The sequence below is a fragment of the Arvicanthis niloticus genome, chromosome 10 (genome assembly GCF_011762505.2).
Source record: "Arvicanthis niloticus isolate mArvNil1 chromosome 10, mArvNil1.pat.X, whole genome shotgun sequence".
Lineage (NCBI taxonomy): Eukaryota > Metazoa > Chordata > Mammalia > Rodentia > Muridae > Arvicanthis > Arvicanthis niloticus.
Window position 1 is genome coordinate 47429665 of NC_047667.1, and position 24330 is coordinate 47453994.

Below are 24330 nucleotides of genomic sequence, written 5' to 3' on the forward strand. Positions count from 1 at the left end.
TATCATACATGTCATATAATTACAGAAACTGCATATACAATTCTGCAATAAGATATAACACTCAGATTGTCCTAAAATATACACAGCCTCCCCCATAACAAATGGCTCAGACTATGTGAAAACGTGACTATTACTCAGTGGCTCCTCATGCCAGCAATTAAGATTTCATCCTCATTCCAGAAGCTTTGACTTCTATTTGCATGTTTCTATAGAGGCAACAGGGTAGATATCCTCTGAGATCACCTCAAAAATGTTGAAGAATGCTAGTTAAGTCTCGATGATAATGAGGATCTGAAGAATGCTGTCAGACTCAGGTACCAACCTTTAGGGGATCCCTTAGAGGCAATGATGACCTTAGCCCCAGGGCTGGAAATCACAGGCAGGAGCAGCAAATCATATTTGACCAATGTGCAAACTCAAGTCTACTGAGACATACAACAGACACACCCATCTAACGGGAAACATGAAGTCAGGTGCTCTGCTTTACTGCTGATTCAATTAGAAGGCACATGCACTTCCAAATAGGAACAGAATAGTTGTTGATCCTGAGATTCCTTAAATAAAAACCAATTCCAAAATTCTGAGTAAAATTTGAAGCAAACTTTAATTGAATACTGACCAGATGGACTCTGGTCAGGTCATTCTCTGAAACCACAGTGAGTGGTGATAGGACATGTATTATAGGTGCTTTTTAAGAACCAACCCAAAAGGCCACCGTATTTCCCATTATTTTCCAAGAACTACAACTCCCAGCATTCCATTAAGTTCCTGGTCCTTGAGCAGGTGCGGATTACAGGTTGACTTTGACTTTTACAAAGTCCTGAGATTAATTAAAAATCTTCATGAATACCCCATACAGTAGAAGGGGAAGAGCACTCCTTTTTTTTTCCCTCAACCTCTTTCTAAAGACTTTACTAGACAAAAGGCAGTAATGCCTGCTTAACAGGAGAGAAACCATGACTGTAACTTGAACCGTAGCCAACCACCTTGGGCTAGTGAAGTCATGGATCTTAGAAAAGAACCTATAATGTGACTGTATTAAACTAACATCATTCATAACTACATTCTATATGTATATCCACAGATAAGTGTAGTTCTCATGCCTCTAAAGAAACTTCTCTTTGCAACAGATAAAGACCATTACAGAAAACCACAAACAATAAAAATGCAGAGAAAAAAGAGATCATATGGTGCCCAGTCACAACTAATAAATCTTCCACACAATTCTTGCACTTAATGTTCAATTATTCTGGAAGAGGAAAGCAGAGAGATTGTAAGAGCCAGAGCCAGAGGAACTGAGCAGGTTGTATTTATGTATTTAGGAGTGTGGGTATGATGGCAAGTAAAGAAAAAGAGGCCATGAGAAAGAGTAAAGGGGGTGCACAGAAGGGGTTGGAGAAAAAAGAAAAGGAGCAAATGATGTAATAATAAAATTTCAAAAACTTATAAAGACGTAATGGACTATATATTTTTAGACTTTTCAACTTAATGGGTTCAACTCTGATAACTCTGATTCCTACTTCTTCAATGGTAAAAATAAGAATCACATCACTGACCAGGCATAGTGGTGTGTGCCATCAACTCAGCAACTGGCGGAAAAAAAAAAAAAAAAAAAAAAAAAAAAAAAAAGGCAGATCTCTGTAAGTTCAGGACTAGTGTGGCCTACACAGAGTTGCAGGTCAGCCAGGGCTACAGTGAGCTCTTCTTAGAAAGAGAAAGGGCAAATCACTGAAGCCATAAGAACCACTAAAGAGGGCATACTACAGTACTAGATACAATCATACCATACTCCACAACTCACTTCCTCAACATGTCCAGTATGCTAAAGAGCTGGCTCTGATTCAGGCTCTGCTTTCCTGTCACTTGGCTCACACCAAGCCACAGCAGGTAATCATGGTTTTTTGTTTGTTTGTTTGTTTTTGGTTTTTTTGCTTGACTATTTCTCTACTGGCCTGTAAACTCCTCAAGAGGGAGGTATAGATATTACTAGACTTTATTGTAACCATGTCTTGGTATACAATGTTTGAAACAAAAGAAGTACTTACTGCTTCCTAAACTTAAAGAATGAGATGCAGTGAGTAAAATAATATGGAGCAGAGTATCAGACAGACATTGTTCTGCTTTCTGTGCATTTTCAGCCGATTATCCTTGAGCTGGAAGAGGTTTTTTTTTTTTTTTTTTAACCATATACATTTCAAATACTTCTTCATTATAATTGATTATTTTTTCTTATTCCTGTTTAACAATTCTTCTGTAGGATCAGGAGTCTATAAAAATCTCTGTATTTTTTTCTTTTCTTTTTTTATTGGATATTTTATTTATTTACAATACAGATGTCATCCTCTTTCCCCATTTCCCCTCCTTAGAACCCCCATTCCACCCCCCTCTTCCTTTATGCTTTTATACCATTTTGATTACATACATGTATTAAGGTCAGTTCTAGGTTGAGGGTCTAGCAATACAATAGATGCAAGAGGAACAAGCAATACAATAAACACAAATAGTCAAAGAAAAAGCAAGGTATTAAACCCAATTATGTGAACACTCCCAGGATCACTGTTTCTAAAGGCTTATCAAGATGACCAAAGTATCTGAGCCTACTTTCCTGTCCTAGCCCATTTTCATGGTCATTTTCATGTCTGAAGCCTACTTCCTTGTTCTAGTCTAAAATTTAGAATCCTGTCTGAAATTACTTCTTTGTTGTAGCCTGTGATTTAGACTGCTACCTGAAATTACTTCTTTGTTCTAGTCTAATGTCAGATTCCTGCTTGAAGCCTACTTCCTTGTCCCTGGCCAAGGTCATATTCCTGCCAAGCAGCCCCTTTCCTTGTCCTTGGCACATGTCAGCTTCTTGCCAAGCAGCCCCAAAGGCTCTCCACCTCTCCCACTTTTTTATTTCGTCAGCAAGACTAAGCCTGTCTTAGGTCGTTCTGACAAGAATGCTTATTCAAAAAAAAAAAATGCCCCCTTTATTAAAAGCATTCTTTTCTCATACAACATATCCTAATTCCAGTTCCCCTCCCTCTCTTCTTTCCAGCTCCTTCCTATCTCCTCTCCCATGCAGGCTGACTCTCTCCCTTTCTTTCTCTCATTACAAAAGAACAACCTTCTAAGAGATAACAACCAATCATAACAAAATAAACTATAATAAGATTTTTTTTAAAGCCATTACATCGACACTGGATGACAAAAACCAACAGAAGGAAAAGAGCCGAAAAGAAAGCACAATCAAACCCACTCATTCACACATTCAGGAATCCCACAAAAACTAAACTGAAAGTTGTAATACATGCACAGAGGAGCTAGTACAGATTCAGGTTGGCTAGTGCTTGCTGCTGCACAAAACTCTACTCCAAAATGGATCAAAGAACTCAGCATAAAACCAGATATACTGAACCTGAGAGAAGAGAAAGTGGGAAATAGCATTGAATGCACTGGCATTTGAGACAACTTTATGAACAAAATACCAATAGCACAAGCACTAAGATCAACAACTAATAAATAGGACCACATGATACTGAAAAGTTTCTGTAAGGCAAAGAACACTATCAATCAGACAAAGCGGCAGCTACAGAATAGAAAAAGATTTTTGCCAACTCCACATCTGATAATAAAGGACTAATATCCAAAATATACAGAGAACTCAAAAGGCTAGATATCAAGAAGACAAATAATCCAATTAAAAATGGGGTACAGATCTAAACAGAAAATTCTCAACTTTAGAAAAAAGGATATATGGGGGGGATTAAAAAGTAACAATTAAATGACTCCTAATGGCATTCTGATATTCAGTATATTCACAGATCAGTACTTCCTTCAGACAATATCAGACAAGCTTCCTCCTACAGCAGATAGGAATACAGAGACCACTGACAGACATTACATAAATAGAGAGACCTTGGAACACACAACTTTAAACGGGATGCCTTCATCAAACCCCTTCCCTCAGAGCTCAGGAAACCCCCATGGAAGAGAAGACAAACAGAATGTAAGAGCCAAGGGGATAAAGGACACAAGGACAATAAGACCCTCTAAATCAGCTGAGCAAAGCTCATATGAATTCACAGAAATCTGCATTTCTTATGTACTTCTTCTCTGTGCTCTTTAGTTAACTTTAATCACATACCACTTTAATCACAATTTCCCTTATTCCTCTGCTCTAGCTGCTATATTTGCATTCCTTCACTGAATCCTCACAGCAGTCCTATCAAATGTCAGACATTAGTCCATTTTACAAGCAAGGGAACTGAGACAGACAGTCACTCAGGGTCACAAATGATTGAGTAAGAGTTTGAAATATGGACCCGATTTCTCACTCCATCACAAGTACGTTCTTGTCAAGGGAAGTCACTAACACTCTTCACATAGCCTTACCTCCTACTGAGGCACATGAATGCAACATAATCTCTATGAATGTGGACCTAATAGCTATTCTGAACTATTCTCTTGGTGCCAGACTCCACAAGGAAGTTGGTCTATGGATGATCTACAATTATCAATCTTGCTCAACTTCATCTGAATCTAGTTCAGTACATTTTAAAAATATTTGCTCCACAATGACATTTATTATCAAACATCCTCTAAATCATATTTGTTCCTAGATTATATTGTTATAAAAACAACAAATCATAAAATGTTTGCCCCACATTGTAAGCATGGATCTTTCTATCTGCTAGAGAAGTACACACTAAGAAAGTAAAGGTTGGTGGTATATTCAATGGCAGAGTTCTTGCCTTATATATGCAAAGCTCTGAGTTTTGATTCCTACCTACACCTAGAGAGGAAATAAAAGCACACTACCATAGCCTCATTTTCTGAAACAACAACATTACAAAATTAAGCTGCTTTGAGGGATAAAATTTTGAAGGTTATGGAGCAATGAGAGGTAAGTGTAAGGTAAAATAGCTGAAACAGAGGATCTTATGCTTTAATAAACAGTGTTTTTACAAAGCACACCTAAAAAGAATGCCATGCCTCATGGGAATACCTCCAAATAGAATCTGTGCCTTTAAATTCTAATTTTACAGAATTAAATAATAGGCCACTTTTTCTTAAAAGCCAAGTCTTTAGTAAATTTTCTTCATACTTCTCCTCTATACAATCTATGGTTTCTGAAACCTTCTATAAAGAAATTCTGTTCAAACTGAATTGTTTGATTAGTCGACCTTAGAAGTCTCACTGTTCCCTTAATAGAGAGGAAAATTTAACCAATGGACCAAAATAAGACACTAACAGCTGCTGAATCCTGATGAACAAGCACCAAGCATGTAGCACTTCTCATGAAAACCCTCTGGGTGTCGATGATCTTCTCGCTGAGTGGTGGTAAGCTCAGATGTGCTCACCACCGAAGCACATAAATACACTCTTAGCTACAAGAACTTACTGTCTCATTTCTACTCCTAGCATAGAAAAATAAGGTAGACATTTTTAGAAATATGTCATTAATCATCTTTTTTATTCTCCCTGGCAATGATGTAGAGAAGACAATGAAATTAAATATACTATTATACTCCCTGTCACAAAAGTGTTATGATTTGAAAGCTTGCTAAGAAGGCATCTGATCAGAGCTGCACATTTCTATACTGTTTCTACAAAAATGGTTTTGACAAAGTGTACTTATTATAATTGGAATAACATTAAAATTGTCATATATTTATGAATGGAATGTGAAAAATTATTATATGATTTTAATTATACATTGCTAGTCAGTGTCAATTAGCAACTAATAAATACTTATCATTCTAAAAATAAACCACAAATATTATGTATATTTTTAATAAAATATTCTGTGACAGATCCCAAATATTGCCATTAATAACAAACACTATTAAGCAAGGCAGGCATCTATTCAGTATCTCTTCTCTCTTTCTTCTTCATTAAAAGACAAACTGGGGGACAGGAGAAAGGGTTCATTGGTTAAGAGCAGCATACGACTCCTCCAAAAGACCAGAGAGCTACACTGAGTGGTTCACAAGTGCTTGTAATTCCAACCCCAGAGGCATGACATTCAGCCTGTAATGCCACCTGAATTCATATACACATACCTGAACTCAAACCCACACATAGGTATATATATGTATATACAATTAAAAATAATAAAAATAAATCTTACAAAAGATAAAATAAGTAAATTTGTTTTATTTAAAATTACTGAAACAAGTCAATTAAAAATATTAGTAGTCTTTATGTCAGTGATGTTATATGGTCTATTGGCATATATGTAAAAATGACTAATGTTCCATTTGTCTTTGTTAAATAACAACCACCAAAAGATCATGATTATACTAATGCTTGCTGTGACTTGAAACTGAGGTCTTATGGGCTTCTGATGTGGTGGCTACACATTGCATTGTGATTCAGAGGCAACCTGAACTTGTGGCATCTGCATACTCAGGGTGAAATAATTGTAATTCTCACGTATTTACTCTCAGAATATATTTTAGCAGTTTCATGGGTTAAAATAAGTGGATTTACATGTTACCTAGGTTTAATTTAACCCTCATAAAATGGCTGAATGTCTTGGAAATACAGTGTTGAAAGATACCACATATTTTCAAGAAATAAACAGTTGAACTGTTCCTTCAAGAAACCTTGCTGTTATGGTAATTAATGATAAAGAAACAACATTGTAAAGAAGATCCTAAAGAAGTCTATTTGGAAACATTCGGTAGTGTAAACATTACTACATGACTTGATCGCAGGAAACTATTTGTATGCATGCATTATTATAAAACTTCATGAGCTAGGGAGGTGATTCATCAGGTAATGTGCTTAGTACACGAACATGAGAGCTTGAGTTTTGATACCCGGTGTCCATGTAAAAGGCTGAGCATGACTATGTGCGCCTGTGATTTCAGGACTTGGGAATGGAGTTTGCTAGGGTCTGGAGACTTTCCAGGATAGCAAGCCTAGACAAATTAGCAAGGTCCGTGTTTGGTGTCTTACTACTGCTCTGATGAAACACCATGACCAAGAAGCAAGATGGGGAAAAAGGATTTATTTGGATTAAACTACAATATACCTGCTCATCATCAAAGGATGTCAGGACAGGAACTCAGACGGGGCAGGAATTTGGCAGAAAAGGCCAATGCAGAGGCAATGGAGGAACTAATGCTTACTAACTTGCTCCTCATAGCTTGTTCAACCTACTCCCTTATAAACCCCAAGACGAGGGATGGCACCATGTAGAATGGGCTGGGCCCTCCCCCATAAAGCAATAATCAAGAAAATGCCCTACAGGCTTGCCTTGAGCCAGATCTTATGGAAGCATTTTCTCAAGAGAGATTTCCTCCTATCGGGTGACCCTAACTTATGTCAAGTTGGCATATAACTAGCCAGCACAGTGAAGACCCTGTCTCAATAACTAAGGTGGAGAGCAATAGAAAGATTCCTGATTACAGTTTCAGACTTCTGCACAGCATACAGGAAAATACTTTCCTGAATTAATAGCCCTCATCAACAATCATAAAACATCACCTAAAATTGTACATTTTAAAACATATAGAGAGAGTTACAGAAATTTTAGAATAAATTGGTAAAAGATGCATCAACTTCTGAATCATTCATAAGAGTATTTAAAGGGGCTGAAGAGATGGCTCAGTGGTTAAAAGAACTGGCTACTCTTCCAGAGGATCTAGGTTCAATTTCCAGCACCCACCTGACAGCTCACAACTGTCTGTAACTCCAGATCCAGGAAATTCAACATCCTCACACAGATATACACGCAAAAGAAACAACAATACACACAAAAAATAAATAAATCATTAAAAAATATTAAAATATTTAAAAAGACTAGAAATTCAGATGAATACACATGCATGAGTCCTTGCATTGTTACCCAGACATACCTAAGAGAAAAAAAGAGAGGAAAGAAAGAGAGGGGGAGGCGGGGGGGGGGGGGGGGGAAGAAGGGGGAGGGGGAGGGGGAGAGGGAAGAGGAGAAAACTAAAGCACAAAGAAAATAATTTCCTAGTTTAAATTTAGCAACATACTTGGCAGTAGGGGCTGAAAACACTTCTACTTGGTTGTATAGATCTTTTTCAGATATAATAAAATGATATTTTATTTATTTTTCTTTTTTATTGGATATTTTATTTACATTTCAGATGTTATTCCCTTTCCCCATTTTCACTCCCCCTCATGAAACCCACTATCCCATCCCTCTTCCTCCTGCTTCTATGAGAATGTGCCTCCACCCACCCACCCACTCCCACCTCCCCACCTCAAATTCCCCCACACTGGGGCATCCAGCCTTCACAGGACCAAGGACCTCCTCCCCCACCTATGCCCAACAAGGCCATCCTCCCCTACATACACAGCTGGAGCCATAGGTCCCTCCCTATGCGCTCCCAGGTTGGTGGTTTAGACCCCAGGAGCTCTGGTTGGTTGGTATTGTTGCTCTCCCCATTGGGCCACAAACCCTTTCAGCTCCTTCAGTCTTCTTTCTAAATCCTCCATTGGGAACCCCATGATCAGCTCAATGGTTAGCTGTGAGCATCTGCTTCTGTATATTTCAGGCTCTGGCAGACCTCTAAGGAGATAGCTATATCAAACTCCTGTCAACATGCACTTGTCAGCATCCACCTTTGGTGACTGCACATGGGATGGATACCCAGGTGCAACAGTCTCTAGTCAGCCCCTCCTTCAGTTTCTGTCCCACACTTTGTCTCCATATTTGCTCCCATGAGTATTCTGTTACTCCTAAGAAGGACCGAAGCACCCACACTTTGGTCTTCCTTCTTCTTGAGTTTCACGTGGTCTGTAAGTTGAATCTTGGGTATTTCGAGCTTTGGGGCTAATATCCAATTATCAGTGAGTAAATGCCATGTGTGTTCTTTTGTGATTGGGTTACCTCACTCAGGATGATATTTTATAGTTCCATCCATTTGCCTGAGATATTTTATTTTTAAAAACTGATTTAGAAATAAATTTGTTTCATAATATACTATAATTTAAATAATGACCCATATTGATGATTCGCTATACAGAAGCACATTAAAAAAATAGAGGGGGGAAATGTACAGCTACAGAATGTAGGTCAGGAAAGGGGGAGGAAGGAAGCTATCAGATACTCCTAACAAATATGGTGTTTATTTGGTAAATGATAGAAATGATCCTGTAGTCTTCCTGGCCACCATGAAGCCATTCTTAACGTCCCCTCCACTGACCGTTAGGACAACCTAATCTAATACATTGGAATTTGCCCAGGACCTGGGAGAAGGAAAGGACTGGAGCACTGATGCAAGCCAGGGAGAAAATACCCAGGAAATCTCCAGGAAGAGATTTCACACAGCTCTAACAACTTGTCACAATACATGCAAGAGCCAGGAGCTGAGAGAATGCTGGGTCACTTGACAGACAGCTTAGTTTACATGGCTTCTCTGTTTGAACCCAAATGCCATGTTAGGACTCTGAAGATGGACTCTGAGGGTCGGTGAACATCTTTGTTTCTTGCCCCAGTGTACTCATATTGGTCTGTGTTCCTTCTCTGGTTCGTACTATTCCTTGTTTGAAGATAGGCCACTGACCCTGTGTCTTTAGGGATGTAAGGGCCCAGGCTTTGATCCCAACAACCTCAGAAATATTCTGAAATTATAGGGTACTGAAATTTAATAAATATAGTGAATATAATGAAACCTACTGAATTGCTTATCTTTAAATGACAAATTTTATGTTATATGGCAGTTATCTTAGTAGAAAAATTACAAAAATTAAAAGACACATATTTAGTACTGAATGCTACTTTGTAGTATATTTTGAAGCAAATATTTTCGTTTTTATCCTTTATAACAAGTCTAAATTTCTGCATTTTATTTATTATCCACAATATCTTAGTATGGTAGCATTTATGCATAGTAAAAGATGTATACATATATTAAAATTTTATTCTCATGAAAACTTATTGATAATACATGTCTAGATACAGTGATATTATACTAGATCATGTTTGCATATAAATAGCAGGTTGTATACTTCTGAAGACTAATCATGGGGCAGTAGGTACTACTATATCCTTTCTTTCACCAAGATTTCTAAATTCATACTTAAGATTTTAAACTTTGAGAAGGAATGAAGAAACTACACCACAATATTATTTAAGACTTCCTGATGATGTACTATAAGTTCATAGTGTCATAAAATGGTGACTTTTTTTTTACAGCTTTCAGGAAGACTTTTAGTTCAAGACATTGAGTAGCAAAAAAGAAAATTATTACTGAATATGATGTATGAAACGTACTTGAAAGCAGAAGAACTACATTTCCCGGGGTTGCTTTTCTCCTATAGTTCTGGTTGTGAGTTGCTTCCAGCCAGTGAAGACTGAAAAAGGTGAAAGCCACTTGGTTCTCTCATGAAGAGCTGCACTAAAGGTAAAGCCTTAGCTTTGCCCTAGGCATGTCATTCTCAATCAGTTTCCTGCATACTGTGGGGTGACCTTTTTCTTGTGTTGTGTTTTCATTTTGTTTTTGTTTTTTTCCACTAGCAGAAACAGTAGCTTCCTGGTCTCTGGACCAGCTGGTGCAAGCTAAAAGCTTTATCACCACTTTGCTCTTTCAGTTCTTCCAATGTTCAAGTAACTTAGATCCTTCATTAAATAGACTTTGAAATGCCAATTTTCTTGACCGTGCCCTATTTGATATATGCATCATTTGTCAGCTTGTCTCAGAGTTTCTTTTCTATGTCTAATGTTATATTTCAAGAGAGAAAGAGAAGCAGGGTATGGTAACACATACCTTTAATCCCAGGACTTGTGAAGCAGAGGCAGGTGGATCTCTATGAGTTCAAAGCCAGCCTGGTTTACAAAACAAATTCCAAGACAGCCAAAGCTGTTATATAAAGAAACCCTGTTCCCCCCAACCATCCCCCCAAAAAACAGAGGGAAAAGGTGAGATAGAAAAGGAGGGGGATACTGAGTTGGCAAAACTTGAGACAAAGAATTCTACTATTCCATTTTGCTAAGTTGTAAGATTTATGACACATCTACTAATTGAGGGTGACCACCAGTAGATTTTACTAACTTATATACATTTTAAACTTACGCATTCTACATAGGCTGCCACCCTCAACTCTCTTTCAGGTCACACCCCAGGTTATACTTTAAACAAGGCAGGCAACCACAAGTCTAGCCACTTGGGCAGATGGGAGATTTACCCAACAAAAATATTTTCATAACTATTTCTTAAGCACATCAGTTGCTACCCAGGTTCATCTTGCTCACTTTGACAGAATTATACTTTTCCTGATAAAATGACAAGGAACTTTGTCTTAATTAGGGTTTTATTACTGTAAAAATACCATGATCACAGCAACTCTTATAAAGAAAAACATCTAATTGGGCTGGCTTACAGTTTCAGAGGTTTAGTTCATTGTCACTAAAGAAAGAGACTGGGACACACTGGCTAGAATTGAGTTTGAGGCCTCAAAGCCCACCTCCAGTGACACACTTCCCCCAACACAGCCACACCTACTCTAACAAGGCCACGCCTGCAAATAGTGCCACTCCCTATGAGCCAAGCATTCACTCCCATGAGTCTATCAAGGCCATTCCTATTCAAACCACCACAGACTTAATGGGAGACAAGGACTTAATGATGAATGTGATCCAGTGCTGTCCCCATGTACTGCACAATAGAGACATGCAGTTTGATATGGGGATGGGCTAGTTCTATGTCAGGGCTGTCTCTTTTGTTAACTGTCAAAAAAAAAAAAAAAAAAAAAAGACTAACTGGAGGTCAAGCTTAGTGAACAAACATCAGGAGAAACTTTCTCGACAAACCTAAACTTCAATTATAATTCAAATTTTTCATTGTTTCAGCTTCTACAAGCTCAGTTAGTAAATTCTATCTTATAAGCATATTGGAGGCATGCTTCTTTAGATAACTTCAACTCTGTAACTCAATGATAACTTCAACTTTGCATAACTCAATGTTTCCTAAGCAAGTTTATTAGCAAATCCTTCAGAGCATCAATTTTATTACTTCACATTTTTTCTACATCAAAACTGTACAATAAAACCAGGTATGAAGTACTCAAAACTATTATTACAGGCACTAATTACCACAATACCAGCAAGTGTTGAGAACAGAATAAAATACTGATGGCATGCCACTGATAAATTTTTAGAGAAGTTGAAGACACTAATAGATTAGTAGAGTTTTGAAATGCAGAACTTGATGTTTCTTCATGAAAATGTTATTAGAATTTCCTACCTTTGTGATAAGGATTCTGTATTTATCCAGCATTGCCTGGTTGTCATGGCATCCTGCTAATAACTGCCATACTTCTGCCCTTAGTGCCTCAGGAACACCACTCTTTACCAAGGTGAATAGCCCTTTTGGTCGGGTACTAAGGTTATTGTGCCTGAGAAAAGAAGAAAATAAACCATTCACAATCCATGTCCTAAACTGCTGTTGCTATGGAAATATTTATTAGTTTATCTGCAAAAGTATAAGCCTGGATAAAAAGAAAACTGACTGGGAGCACTAAATAAAAGTAGTGATTAAGCCATAGTGACATGTTTAACTTTTCTCTATGTCATCCTATATTTTGTTGAGCCACGTTACTCCATCTTTAAGGAAACTTTGTTCACCATATCATTTATATTTTTCAATTTCCATATGATCATTATGTATTAACATATGTATTTGGTTTTGTTTATATCCAACATAAAAAAAGAACCATTTAAGTCCCTTGAGATGGTTGTACAGCATCTTAAGTGTGTTGCCAGAAAATGACTTGAGATGCTGTAAGTGAGTCATAAGCCTTTCACACCTTGACAGTATCTACTTCTTTATGGTCAGACTGAACTGGGAAAATGAAAACAAAAGCCCTACATTATCAGAATAAAATATTTAAACCTCAGTTTCTTATAGTCACTACATCCTGACCCAAGTACTGTCTGGGAAGCTACCTGTCTTGTTCACCTAATTTGGAACACTGTTTCCATGTGAACTTGAGCACAAAGGACCATCTAAATTTAAAATACCCAAGGTGAACCTTATGGGAAGAGTTCCTCGTCATTGTGCAGATTTATCTTGCTGGCCTATGTGAACTACTGGTACTCCCTACAGTGATGCCTCACTCTTTCCTAAAAACACCTAAACAACTGCATCTTGCTAAAGCAACAGCTTATGCTTATCAGTCTTACCATTTTCTCAAGGGCTGTTTATATTCAGAGAAATGGCAAACATCTGTTCTCTAAAGCCAATGATCACATAGTAACTATGCTATAACTATCAACAGCCATCTGGTCAAGAAATTAAATTACAGTTCCAGTCTCATGAATACAAGTTCATGCCTCATCTCTTTCCTGACACAGCTATGGTGGAGGCCTTTTTGCTCAGACATTTCTCATTTCTTGTTCACTATGTCATAGAGCTGACCCTGATATAATCACCCAAATCCAAAGCCTGATAATGTATCCCAATTTGAACTAGCACGCCAAGCTGTAATTTCAAGTTTTAGAACTGAAAAGTCATGGCATCCATATGTCTCTTTTACATAACCGGTACCCCACATACTTCTCCAAATTATGCACACCCTTCTATCACCAGCCCAGACCAACGCTTTGGCATCTTCCTCTGAAATATGTTCAAAGGCTTTTTATTTCCAACATATTGTCCTAATCTAGACATCTCTGGAGAAAATCATAATGTTCTGAACATATATAATAAGTTAAAGTAAACTTATCACATCATTAGATTTATGACCATTCCACTTTCATTCAGCTAAACACTTGTGGAGAGGGGATTGGGAGAGACAGAAAATGAAAACTCGTAAAACTGATGGGCTCAGATCAAATGAAGTAGAAAGACTTAATACATGAAAGATTTAACACTATAAAAGGAGACATGCTGCTAAGGGAAAGAAAAGCAGGATTCAAAATAGTATACAGGTGCTATTCTAGATACACAATATTTTTAACCTGCTTTTAAACATATGTAAATTTAGAAGAACATATATAGTGTTTATATGTATGCACATAATATAATTAGAAAGTCCTTTAATTTTGATATTCTTTTTGAATTATTTCACTGATGGTAAAATCTTTTGTAGATGTTAATAACATAAATATTTATACTTATATAAATATATTTATTTATACAACTATTATTATTTATATAAGTATAAAATATATAATAAAAACTAGCTTCAATTCTTTAAAGTGCCTTTATATATTTACATATGATCTAATTTTAGTTAACTTAAGCTAACATGCTTAATGTGTTCCACAAAATATGACACATAGAAAAGTATTAATCAGTTTTGAAAAAAGAATAACTGAATAAACTATTTGATGCCTAGAACTCACTTGAAGCTATTTTTTTTTTTAATTATCCGACTGAGTCTGAGACTACTTAAAAACAGTATGCCATAAGAATTCAGATTGTTTATAAAATCATGTGTTTTATAATTCAATATAAGTCTCTGAATATACTTTTGGATCAGAACAACATGTGGTTTGAAGGCAGTTAGATTTATGGATTCCCTAGGTAAAAGACTAAGCTAATTAAAAGCAACCATGTGAGTATAGAAAGGTCTAAGTACATCTACAGTTCCCTGAAGCTGAAGAAAAATACTACAAATTATAAGTCACATAACATATACAGCTACAAAAGAGGAATTCAACATCATTAAATATAATACATGTTAAAGCATTATCTGTAACAACTCAGAAAGATCCCTGCAGATAAAGCATGCTTGACTGGGCTCTTCATCAGCCCTGTAATGTCTCTGAGCCAGCTCGCCCGCACGTGTGGTCTGTCACAAGTGCTGCATTACTCACTATATACTTCACACCCCCCACCCCTTTTTCAATTCAGTTTAGCAAGACCACCCTGTCCGTTGCTGAAAGGTTCTCTCTAAAGTAATCCAGGACATCTGCCCATATCACTAACTTCAGTAGGTATTTTCAATCCTTTCAGTGTTGACCACTCACATACTTGATCCTTTACTGCTTGCTTTCTTAGAGATCAACGGTAAAACCTAGTTCTTATCTGTCCCCCAAACTCCATCAAGGATTGCTTCTCCACTCTTGTCAACAGTGAGCTAATTCCTTTACTGTCTTGTTAGCAGGCATTATTACCTTTGCAGTGTCTTTGGGGTACCTGGGAATCAACAGCATCCTAAAATCAGCAATGTCCCAATCTGAAATGGCTTCTCTCAAAATCTGATTGTTTTCCAAGATTACCTCAACTCCAGCAATTACCACCATAAACTATCCAAGCTAAAAATCTAGTTGTTACTGCTGACATCACTCTCCATCTGAATTCATTCCTGGAACACATCTAAAAGATCTTCTCTGCTCAGCTTCTGACACAATTAGGAACTTTACACTCTACTGACACTAACTGCATTTATCTTTACACTCTGCAACAGCCTCCTAACAACATACATGCATCCTTTATAATACGTTTCTAGCTTTATAGAAAGAATGAAAGAAATAAGCTTGATTAAATAATCTGTTAGATCATAATCTATATAATGATTTACTAAAAATTTTGAAAGTAAGTCATACATATAATCATATATGCATATGGATTACATATCTATTGAGGTTAATAGTCAAAAATCCCAATAAACATGTTTACTGTGTTAAATAATTCAATTCAGTCAACATTCTACTTCTACCTGATTCTACATTCAAGTATGTTTTTGTTAAAGTGTAATAAAAATCATGTATTCTCTACCATTAAAAATCTAGACATTATCTTATAGGTTAATATTATTAAAAAACTGAGTGGCTTATACTATCATGGAACAACAGCCATACTTTGATGGCTTTCATACAATAAAACTGCAATTAAAACTCTATTACCTACTAACAACAGATAATAACTAATGAATATTTAGCCAAATGGTAATAACATATATGACCAATAAAAGTATAAATAATTTTTGAAAAAATATTTTATCATTATTGTGCAAATGGGGTGTGTGAACAAGCAAAAGTCAGAAAACCATTCTGTGAAGTGGTTCTCTCCTTCCAAGGACCAAATCCAGGTCCTCGGGCTTGCATATCAAGTACCTTTACCTGCTGAACCATCTCAGTGATACAAAAGTAAATTGTTAAACTAAACAATGTTTTCAATATTTCTAGTAAAAATATGACAACATATATCCATGGCTTAGATGGAAAACACTAAATACAGCTATCAGAAAGAGACAACCAATCACAACATGTGCTAAGCCTTCCCTAGAAACACGACAAATATCTAATGCAATTGTTTAAAAATGTACATATAAACCAAAAAAAAAATACTAGTTGTACAATAATCTTTTTTAAATTTTGCTTTGTTTTATTTTAGTGGAGCTGGGGATTGAACCCAGAGCCTTACACATTAAGTAAATACTCTACAACTAAGACAAAGCGCTAACTCTTGCAATCAGTATTTTAACACAAAAATATACTCTTCATAAAGGACAATACTTTTTGTCTTTTTCACTCATACAGTCTAAGCGCCAGAACCACATGCCTGGTCATAAAATACGCTTAATACTTTCTTAAATTAATAAATGAAGGTAAGATGAACTGAACATGTTAGACTACCAAGGCTAAGTAAATAATACTAGTTTAGAGGCAAGTGCCCTCACTGACTCTAGTAGGATCAAATTTATAATGTGCCCCTTAGAAAATTTGCTTTTCAAAAAGATTTTCTTGAAACTGCATAGCATATATTGTTCTCAAAGCTATCCACTATCAGAGAGAGTTTCAAATAAAAGATATTATTTCAAGCAAACCCAGAGGTTTGAGAGAAGGATCAAAGTGAGTAACTACAGTTTAGGAAACTGTAAAAGCAGAAATTTGACATGGTTTAAATCCTCATAAGTAAAGAATTAGAATGGAAATTTCAAGATGGGATATCAAAAAGTAAAGTTTGAAATTTCTCCTTCCCCCACTAACAAGTCCTAGTGAAGATCTGCAGAAGCTTCATTCAAAACATGAGAAACAGTCTGTCACCATGATCGCCTGGCTGCAGGAGCTCCAGTTGGAAGCTCTGAAGAGAAAGAGAAAAAACCAAGAAGTGTGAAATGGTAAGGAGAGGAGGAGGAGGAGAGGGGAGAAAGAATGGGAAAGAAGAGGAAGAAGAAGAGAGGAAGAAAAGAAGGGGGAGGAGGACTAATCAAGAAGAGAAATAAATTTGTCATTATTAAGATAAAGTATATTTTTCTTTTTTTATTGGATATTATGTTTACATTTCAGATTTTATCCCCCTATCCCATTCCTCCCCACACCCAGGAACCCCTTATCCCATCCCCCCTCCTCCTGCTTCTATGAGGATATGCCCACACCTACCCCCCCACTCCCACCTCCCCACCCTCGAATTGCCCCACACTTGGTGTCCAGCCTTCATGGGACCAAGGATCTCCTCTCCTACCTATGCACAACAAGGCTATCCTCCCCTACATATACAGCTGGAGTCATGGGGTCCCCCCCTATGTGCTCCAAGCCTGGTGGTTTAGACCCTGGGGAGCTCTGGTTGGTTGGTATTGTTGCTCTCCCCATGGGGCCACAAACCCTTTCAGCTCCTTCAGTCTTCTCTCGAATTCCTCCATTGGGAACCCCTTGATCAGATCAATGGTTAGCTTTGAGCATCTGCCTCTGAATATGTCAGACTCTGGCAGACCTCTAAGGAGACAGCTATATCAGGCTCTTGTCAGCATGCACTTCCTGACATCCACATTAGCATCTACCTTTGGTGACTGCACATGGGATGGATACCCAGGTGGAATGGTCTCCAGACAGGCCCTCCTTCAGTTTCTGTCTCACACTTTGTCTCCATATTTGCTCTCTTGAATATTTTGTTACTCCTTCTAAGTAGGGCCGAGGCACTCACACTTGGTCTTCCTTCTTCATGAGCTTCATGTGGTCTGTGAGTTGAATCTTGGCTATTTCAAGCTTTTGGGCTAATATCCACTTATCAGTGAGTAAATGCCATGTGTGTTCTTTTGTGATTGGGTTACCTCACTCAGGATGATATTTTCTAGTTCCATCCATTTACCTAAGAATTTCTCAAATTCATTATTTTCTATTTTAATATGATTTTTTTCTGAGGCTTTCTCCCTTCAATTAGAAAAATGGAACATTATATTAATGTGAAAAGTGAAAAAGGTATGTATGTTGATACTTACTGGTTTTTAATCAGCCAAGTTTCTACCAGCTTTTATCTCATGTTCCTGACAGTGTGTGGGAGCTCAGTTAGGTTAAGAACACACGTTTTACCAATTCTGGTGACATACACTGGAATCCAGAACTCAGGAAGCTAGGTCAGAAGAGTCAAAACCTCAAGCATATTCTGGGATACACTACGACCTAGTCTCAAAAAACGAAAACAAAAAATAAAAAACAAGGAAAGGAAAGCCAGAGAATAGGAAAAGAGAAAGAGAAGGGTTTTCCAAAAATGTAAGCCACAGAACTCTACTCAAAGGGCATTTTACCTTAAAACTTCTCAAACTTACTAAAAAAAGTTCATGTGAACCTATTACTACCAACACTTTAAACATCTCTAAACCTAAAAAAGAATGTTTAAAAGAGAATATCTGAAAATGATTATTTTTACATTTCCAATCTTCTATAAGATTTCTCTATGCAATTTTATCTCTTTTGTGTCTTATCTTGACACAATTTTTTAAATGACTCAGATGAAAGCTTTGTAAAGTGTTAAAAACCAGTTGTCTCAATACAGTTCCCTTGGATTCTTCTAATAAATGCCTTTAATTCTAAAAAAGTGTTACTAAAAAAATATTCACATTAATGTTTATCCAGATCTGAAGTGATATTAAATGAATATAATTCATTTAATATTACTTTATTTCTTTAAAAATACAGAGACTGAATTTTAGGTAAAAAAAAAAAAATCTTCTCAAACGAGGAGGAGGGGGAAGGGAGATAAAATGGGGGAAGTCTTCAGTTTAGAAACTGTTCTCCATATGTAAGGTCCATTAGTTTGATAAGGACCTGATCAATATATAAAATCAATCAACACCTCCTATAATAAGTTTTTCCCTGCCCCCAAGTTACTTCACTAAGAAAATTAAAAGCAGGCTAGAACCAAGAAGTAATTTCAGACAGGAATCTAAATATTAGACTAGAACAAGGAAGTAGGCTTCAGACATGAAAATGACCTTGGGCTAGGACAGGGAAGTAGGCTCAGATACTTTGGTCATCCTGATAAGCCTTTAGAAACAGTGATCATGGGAGTGTTCACATAACTGAGATTAATGCCTTGCTTTTTCTTTAGCTATTTGTGCTTATTGTATTGCTTGTTCCTTGACTATTTGCATCTATTGTATTGCTAGACCCTCAACCTAGAACTGACCTTAATACATGCATGTAATCACAGTGGTATAAAAGCATAAAGGAGGAGGGAGTACAGGATGGGGGTTCTAGGGAGGGGAAATGGGGAAAGGGGATGACATCTGTATTGTAAATAAATAAAATATCCAATAAAAAAAGAAAGAAAATTAAAAGCATCACCATGTATAGTGATGCCCACCTGTAGTCCCAACGCTTGGGGCAGTAAAAACAGGCAGACCAAGAGTTCAAGACAAACATAAATCCTATTTCGATTTTTGAAATTGTTTTTGAAGATGAGGGAAATACTCAAGGGGGAGACTGATTGACTATTATGTTTAAAGACTTGAATTTAATCAGCACTACCAATAAATATATGAAAGCAAATATTTAAAATACTAATCATATCATCTTAAAGGAATCTGTGGTTTTATTTCAGTTATGACTAAAACTGGATGAGTGGGGATATGATTACTTATTATCATTTTTTCTAGTATATGTTTATTCAAATAGGCATTTATCAATTATAGTACAATTGTCTGTTTGCCTTTGTAACATGACAAAGCTTGAGAGTAAAGCTACCACACATGCCATCTCTGAATTTCAGTGTCCACTGGAGTTCCTAAGAAAAGCTGAGTCCATGAAGAAGGACATTGGATAAGTGAGACCACTGCTACGGCATTAGAAAATAGCCAGGGAAGTCAGGGCCAAGACAAACTTGAAAACTACAGACACATAAGGTGTTCACGGAGCTGAAGCAACAGAAATTTGTAAAAGGACTATTTCATGCATAAATGCTTTTAATCAATACTCAAAATATACTTTTTATTTTCATTTCTCTGATGGCTAGGCCCAGTATCTTTTACTAACTTGGCCACTTATATGTCTTATTTGGAAACTGTTTAGAACTTTTGCCTTTATTTCTTAGTTCTTCATTCTTTGCCAGGGTACACTGTGTCTATCTTTCTATTGCAAGTCTTCACAGTTAATGCAGCAAACCCTATAATCAGGTACTTTGTCTTCCTACTTAATTCCTTATTCTCAAAATTATTTTGAATGTCATAATCAATGTTTACTACATGAGTTTTAGTATGAGCTTTGTATCTACAGAAAATTCTACTGGGGATTTTACTGAAATTTTGCCAAGAATATAAGTTACTTAGGAAACAACTGAAAACTCAATAATGCTGACTCTTCAATCCCATGACGATAGCACACTATACAGTTATTTCAGTCTCCTTTGCATTCTTTCACTGCTGTTTTCTAGTGTTCCAGCACAGAGATAGCATTTTGCTAGAATTCTACATAATTATTTCATGGCTCTTTTGCTCATACTTTGTATTTTTTATGTTTTCTCTCTCTAATTTTTCACTGCTAGTATATTTAAGTAGAATTGATGTTCACATATTGACTTTGTATTCCATAAGATTGTAAATGAGGCCAGTAGCGGTGGCACATAGCTTTAATCCCAGCACTCAGGAGGCAGAGACAGGCAGATCTCTGTGGATTCTAGGCCAGCCTAGTCTATATGGCAAGTTTCAGAACAGCCAAAATGTATAGTGAGACTTGATGTCTCAAAAAAAAAAAAAAAAAGAGGAAAAAAGGTATGAAAAACAAAAGCTAGGTTTTTCTGCTTGTTTTATACAAACATTTTGATTTTAAAAAACGAAAGTTATGTCTCTGAAAATCAGATACCATTTTATAGCTTCCTTTCAAGTCTAGTTTGCCTTTACTTTTTTATCTTTATTCTTTAACTATATGATGTAAGATGGGTATAATCAACCAATAATCAATTCAGCTTATGGTCCACTCATGAAATGGAGAGCATATCTAACATGGCTTGAGTGACCAAAAACTTTGAGACTAGATAGCTCAGGGATCTAGGGTAAAAGCAAATAATACTGTTCTAAAAAATAGATGGATGGATACTAACATAGATGATTGATAGATAGATAGATAGATAGATAGATAGATAGATAGATAGACAGACAGATAGAATGTAGTGAAAAATGACTCCTACTGATATTCTGTTATACTCATAGATCAGTGCCTTGCTCAGCCATCATCAGAGAAGCTTCCTCCTGCAGTAGATGGAAACATGCAGAGACCCACAGCCAGAGAGAGAGAGAAACCTTGGAAAAATCAGCCCTAAGTGGGATGTCTCCATCAATTACCCCCAACCACTCAACCAATCCCTCCTCATCCCCACCACCCATAGCTCAAAGAACCCTGCAGAGGAGAGGGCAAAAGAGTGTAGGACAAGATGATCGAAGACACCAAGAAAACAAAGTTCCTATGACCTCACAGAGCCTGAAGCAGCATGCACAGGTCTGCATTTATATTATGGCTTCCAGTTCAGTGGTTTTCAAGGGATTCCTGAGCATGAAAACCAGTGGGTCTCTGATTCCTGTGCCTTCTCTTGGACTCTTCTCCTTCTGTTAGTTTGTCTTGTCCAACTTCCATCTAATAGTTCTTGTTTTATTTTATTTTGTTCTATTTTTTTAAATGAATGAACGAATGAAAACCTAGACATTAGGATAAAGGTTAACAACTGAACTATCACTAATACCTGCCAGCTGAAGGAAAACCAGTTTTCTCTAGTGGAGTGACACTGTATATTTCACTCACTGCAGGACAGGCCTCACATTCATGAGTAGGTGACCAACATACAAAGGACTCCATAGACTTTCGTCTGTGCTTTTATTTGGTTAGAGCCCAGTGTTTTTCTTTTTCCTTTTGGTTGGTGTTTTATTTTGTTTTCTTGTTTTTTGGTTTTATTAGGCTTTCATTTGTTTTCTGAGAAAGAACTTAAAGTTAGGTAGGTAGAGATGGGTAGAGGACCTGGAAAGAGTTGGGGGAGGGAAAGACTATAATCAAAATATAAAGTTAAAACTTGTTTCAAAAAGATAATATTTTTAAAAGATCCCCAATATTATATGAAGTGAATGAGAATGCTCAGAGAGAAAATGTTTACGTTGTTCCAGTCTTAAGATTTTGATTTTAAAGAGAACAGTGCAGCCTCATGGTGGCATGCTCTTTTAATCCCAGCACTCTGGAGACAGAGGCTGGTAGATCTCTGAGTTTGAGGACAACCTGGTCTACAGAGTGAGTTTCAGGACAGCCAGGGCTACACAAAGAAATCCTATCATAAAAAGCAAAATCAAACAAACAAACAAACAGAAAAATCAATAATAGCTAGAGATTTTGTAATAGCACCTATTACAGATCTGTGAGAACTCCCTGAATTCCTAGTTTGCTAAGTCGTATCATTAAGAAGTGATAAAGATTTTTTAAAGGCTTTTAAATGCATCTATTGAAATAGTTACATTATTTTTCTTCAAGTGATGATATGGCAACTTATTAATTTATTTTCAAATGTTGACACACATGTGATTTCCCAGAATAAACTGCATTTAGTTATGCTTTACTTGCCTTTTTCTTATCACTGATCTTGACACAATCTTACTACTGTTGGGGACTTTTAAGCTTATGCTCATAAGACATATATGACAGTGGTTGGTCAAAATATTTTAATTTGGTTTTGTGATCAATGTATGCTAGTGTTATAAAATTAATTCAAAACAATTACCTTCTATATTCTGAGAAAGACTGCATAAAACTTAACAGTTCATCTTTTATAACTATTTGGTAAAATTTTCTAATTAGGTTTCAGGATTTCTTTGTTAGGAAAAAATTTTGAGGCAGGGTTGGATATTTAGCTCAGTTGAGAGAATACCTGCCTAGAGCGCATAAGGCCCAATACTGCATAAACTCCTTATGCTGGAGCACTTGGGAGGCAGAGGAAGGAGAATCAGAAGTTCTTGTTATAACTGGCTACATTCAAGGTCACTTTGGCTAAATGAAATTCTTTCTTAAAAAAAAAAAGAAAGAAAGGAAGGAAAACACTTCAATAAAGAAATAAACTCAAAGATACCAGACCATAATAAAGGTTATTACATTTTGAGTAACTTTGGCACTCCAGATCTTTCTAGGAATTTGTTCATTTCACCTGGCCTTCAAACTTGGGTTATGAAAAATGACTTCTGAAAGGAACTTGAATAGAACCCACACAGGGGAAGATCTAGACAGACAAACATAAAGAGCATCTAGAAATTGTTGTGAGCCGACTTCTAGCAGAAAGTGGCTATCAACTTTGCAGCCATCTCGAGCCATAGACCCTGACAGGAGACTTGTTTTTCAACAGCCTACAACAGCTGAGCACACTCTGATAAATATCTTGTTTATCCCACATATCTTGTTTTGCTGTTTAGTGCCCTGAGCTGCAAGGCACACGTGGTAAAGAGACTTCAGCTGTGTTCCCCTGCTTGTGCTTATAAATACCCAGGATTTCCTTGCAAGAGGGGAGACTTGACTACACACCCTGTCTTGTCTCCATTCTTCTCGTCTCTTCCCCTTCTTCCCCCACTCTCTCTCTTGCTAGACCCTGACCCGAGGACCAGAGCAGCAGAGCAGTCTGGGACAAGAAATCATTTTTTACTTTTTATGTCTTTCAGTATATCAAGGGCCTGTGTATTCAGCTAGTAAAGGCCCTTTCTGTGCCAGCCTGGAGACCTGAGTTTGACACCTGAAACATACATGAAGGTGGAAAAAGAGGATGGGATCCACAAAGTTGTCCTGTTAACACCATACATACACACTCTCATACACACAATCATGCATGCAAAAACATTAATAAATAAATTTATTTATAAAATTTATAAATTTATTAATAAATAAATAACTTTAAAAGGATACTAATTTAAGATATTAATATAGCTATTAATATTACAGTTTTATATCTTCTTTACTGACAGATTTTTAATTTGTATAAAAATCAACACTAGGTATAAACAGGTAAATATTTTAATAAATAATTCTTACCATCTTCCTAACAATTCTCCCCAAGAATAGAGGATCTTCTCAGGACAGTCTTTTGACACATCACCTGTTCCACTTGAGAGTTCATTATCACTCTCTACAGAAAAAGAAAAAAAAACAGTATATAAGATATAAGTACTTTCAAATCATAAAACAAAAGG

At 36.7% G+C, this 24330-nt stretch overlaps 1 protein-coding gene across 3 annotated transcripts in view; it reads right to left on the reverse strand.

The window, feature by feature from the left end:
* Positions 1–24330, reverse strand: part of Rabgap1l (RAB GTPase activating protein 1 like) — a 551680-nt gene that overhangs the window by 381397 nt on the left and 145953 nt on the right. For all 3 annotated transcript variants that reach the window (XM_034512812.2, XM_076941454.1, XM_076941455.1), the window contains exons 12-13: positions 24173–24266; positions 12207–12357 (exon numbers count right to left, since the gene is read on the reverse strand). In XM_034512812.2, coding sequence (XP_034368703.2) covers positions 12207–12357; positions 24173–24266 — 245 coding nt within the window. The remainder of the gene's footprint in view (positions 1–12206; positions 12358–24172; positions 24267–24330) is intronic.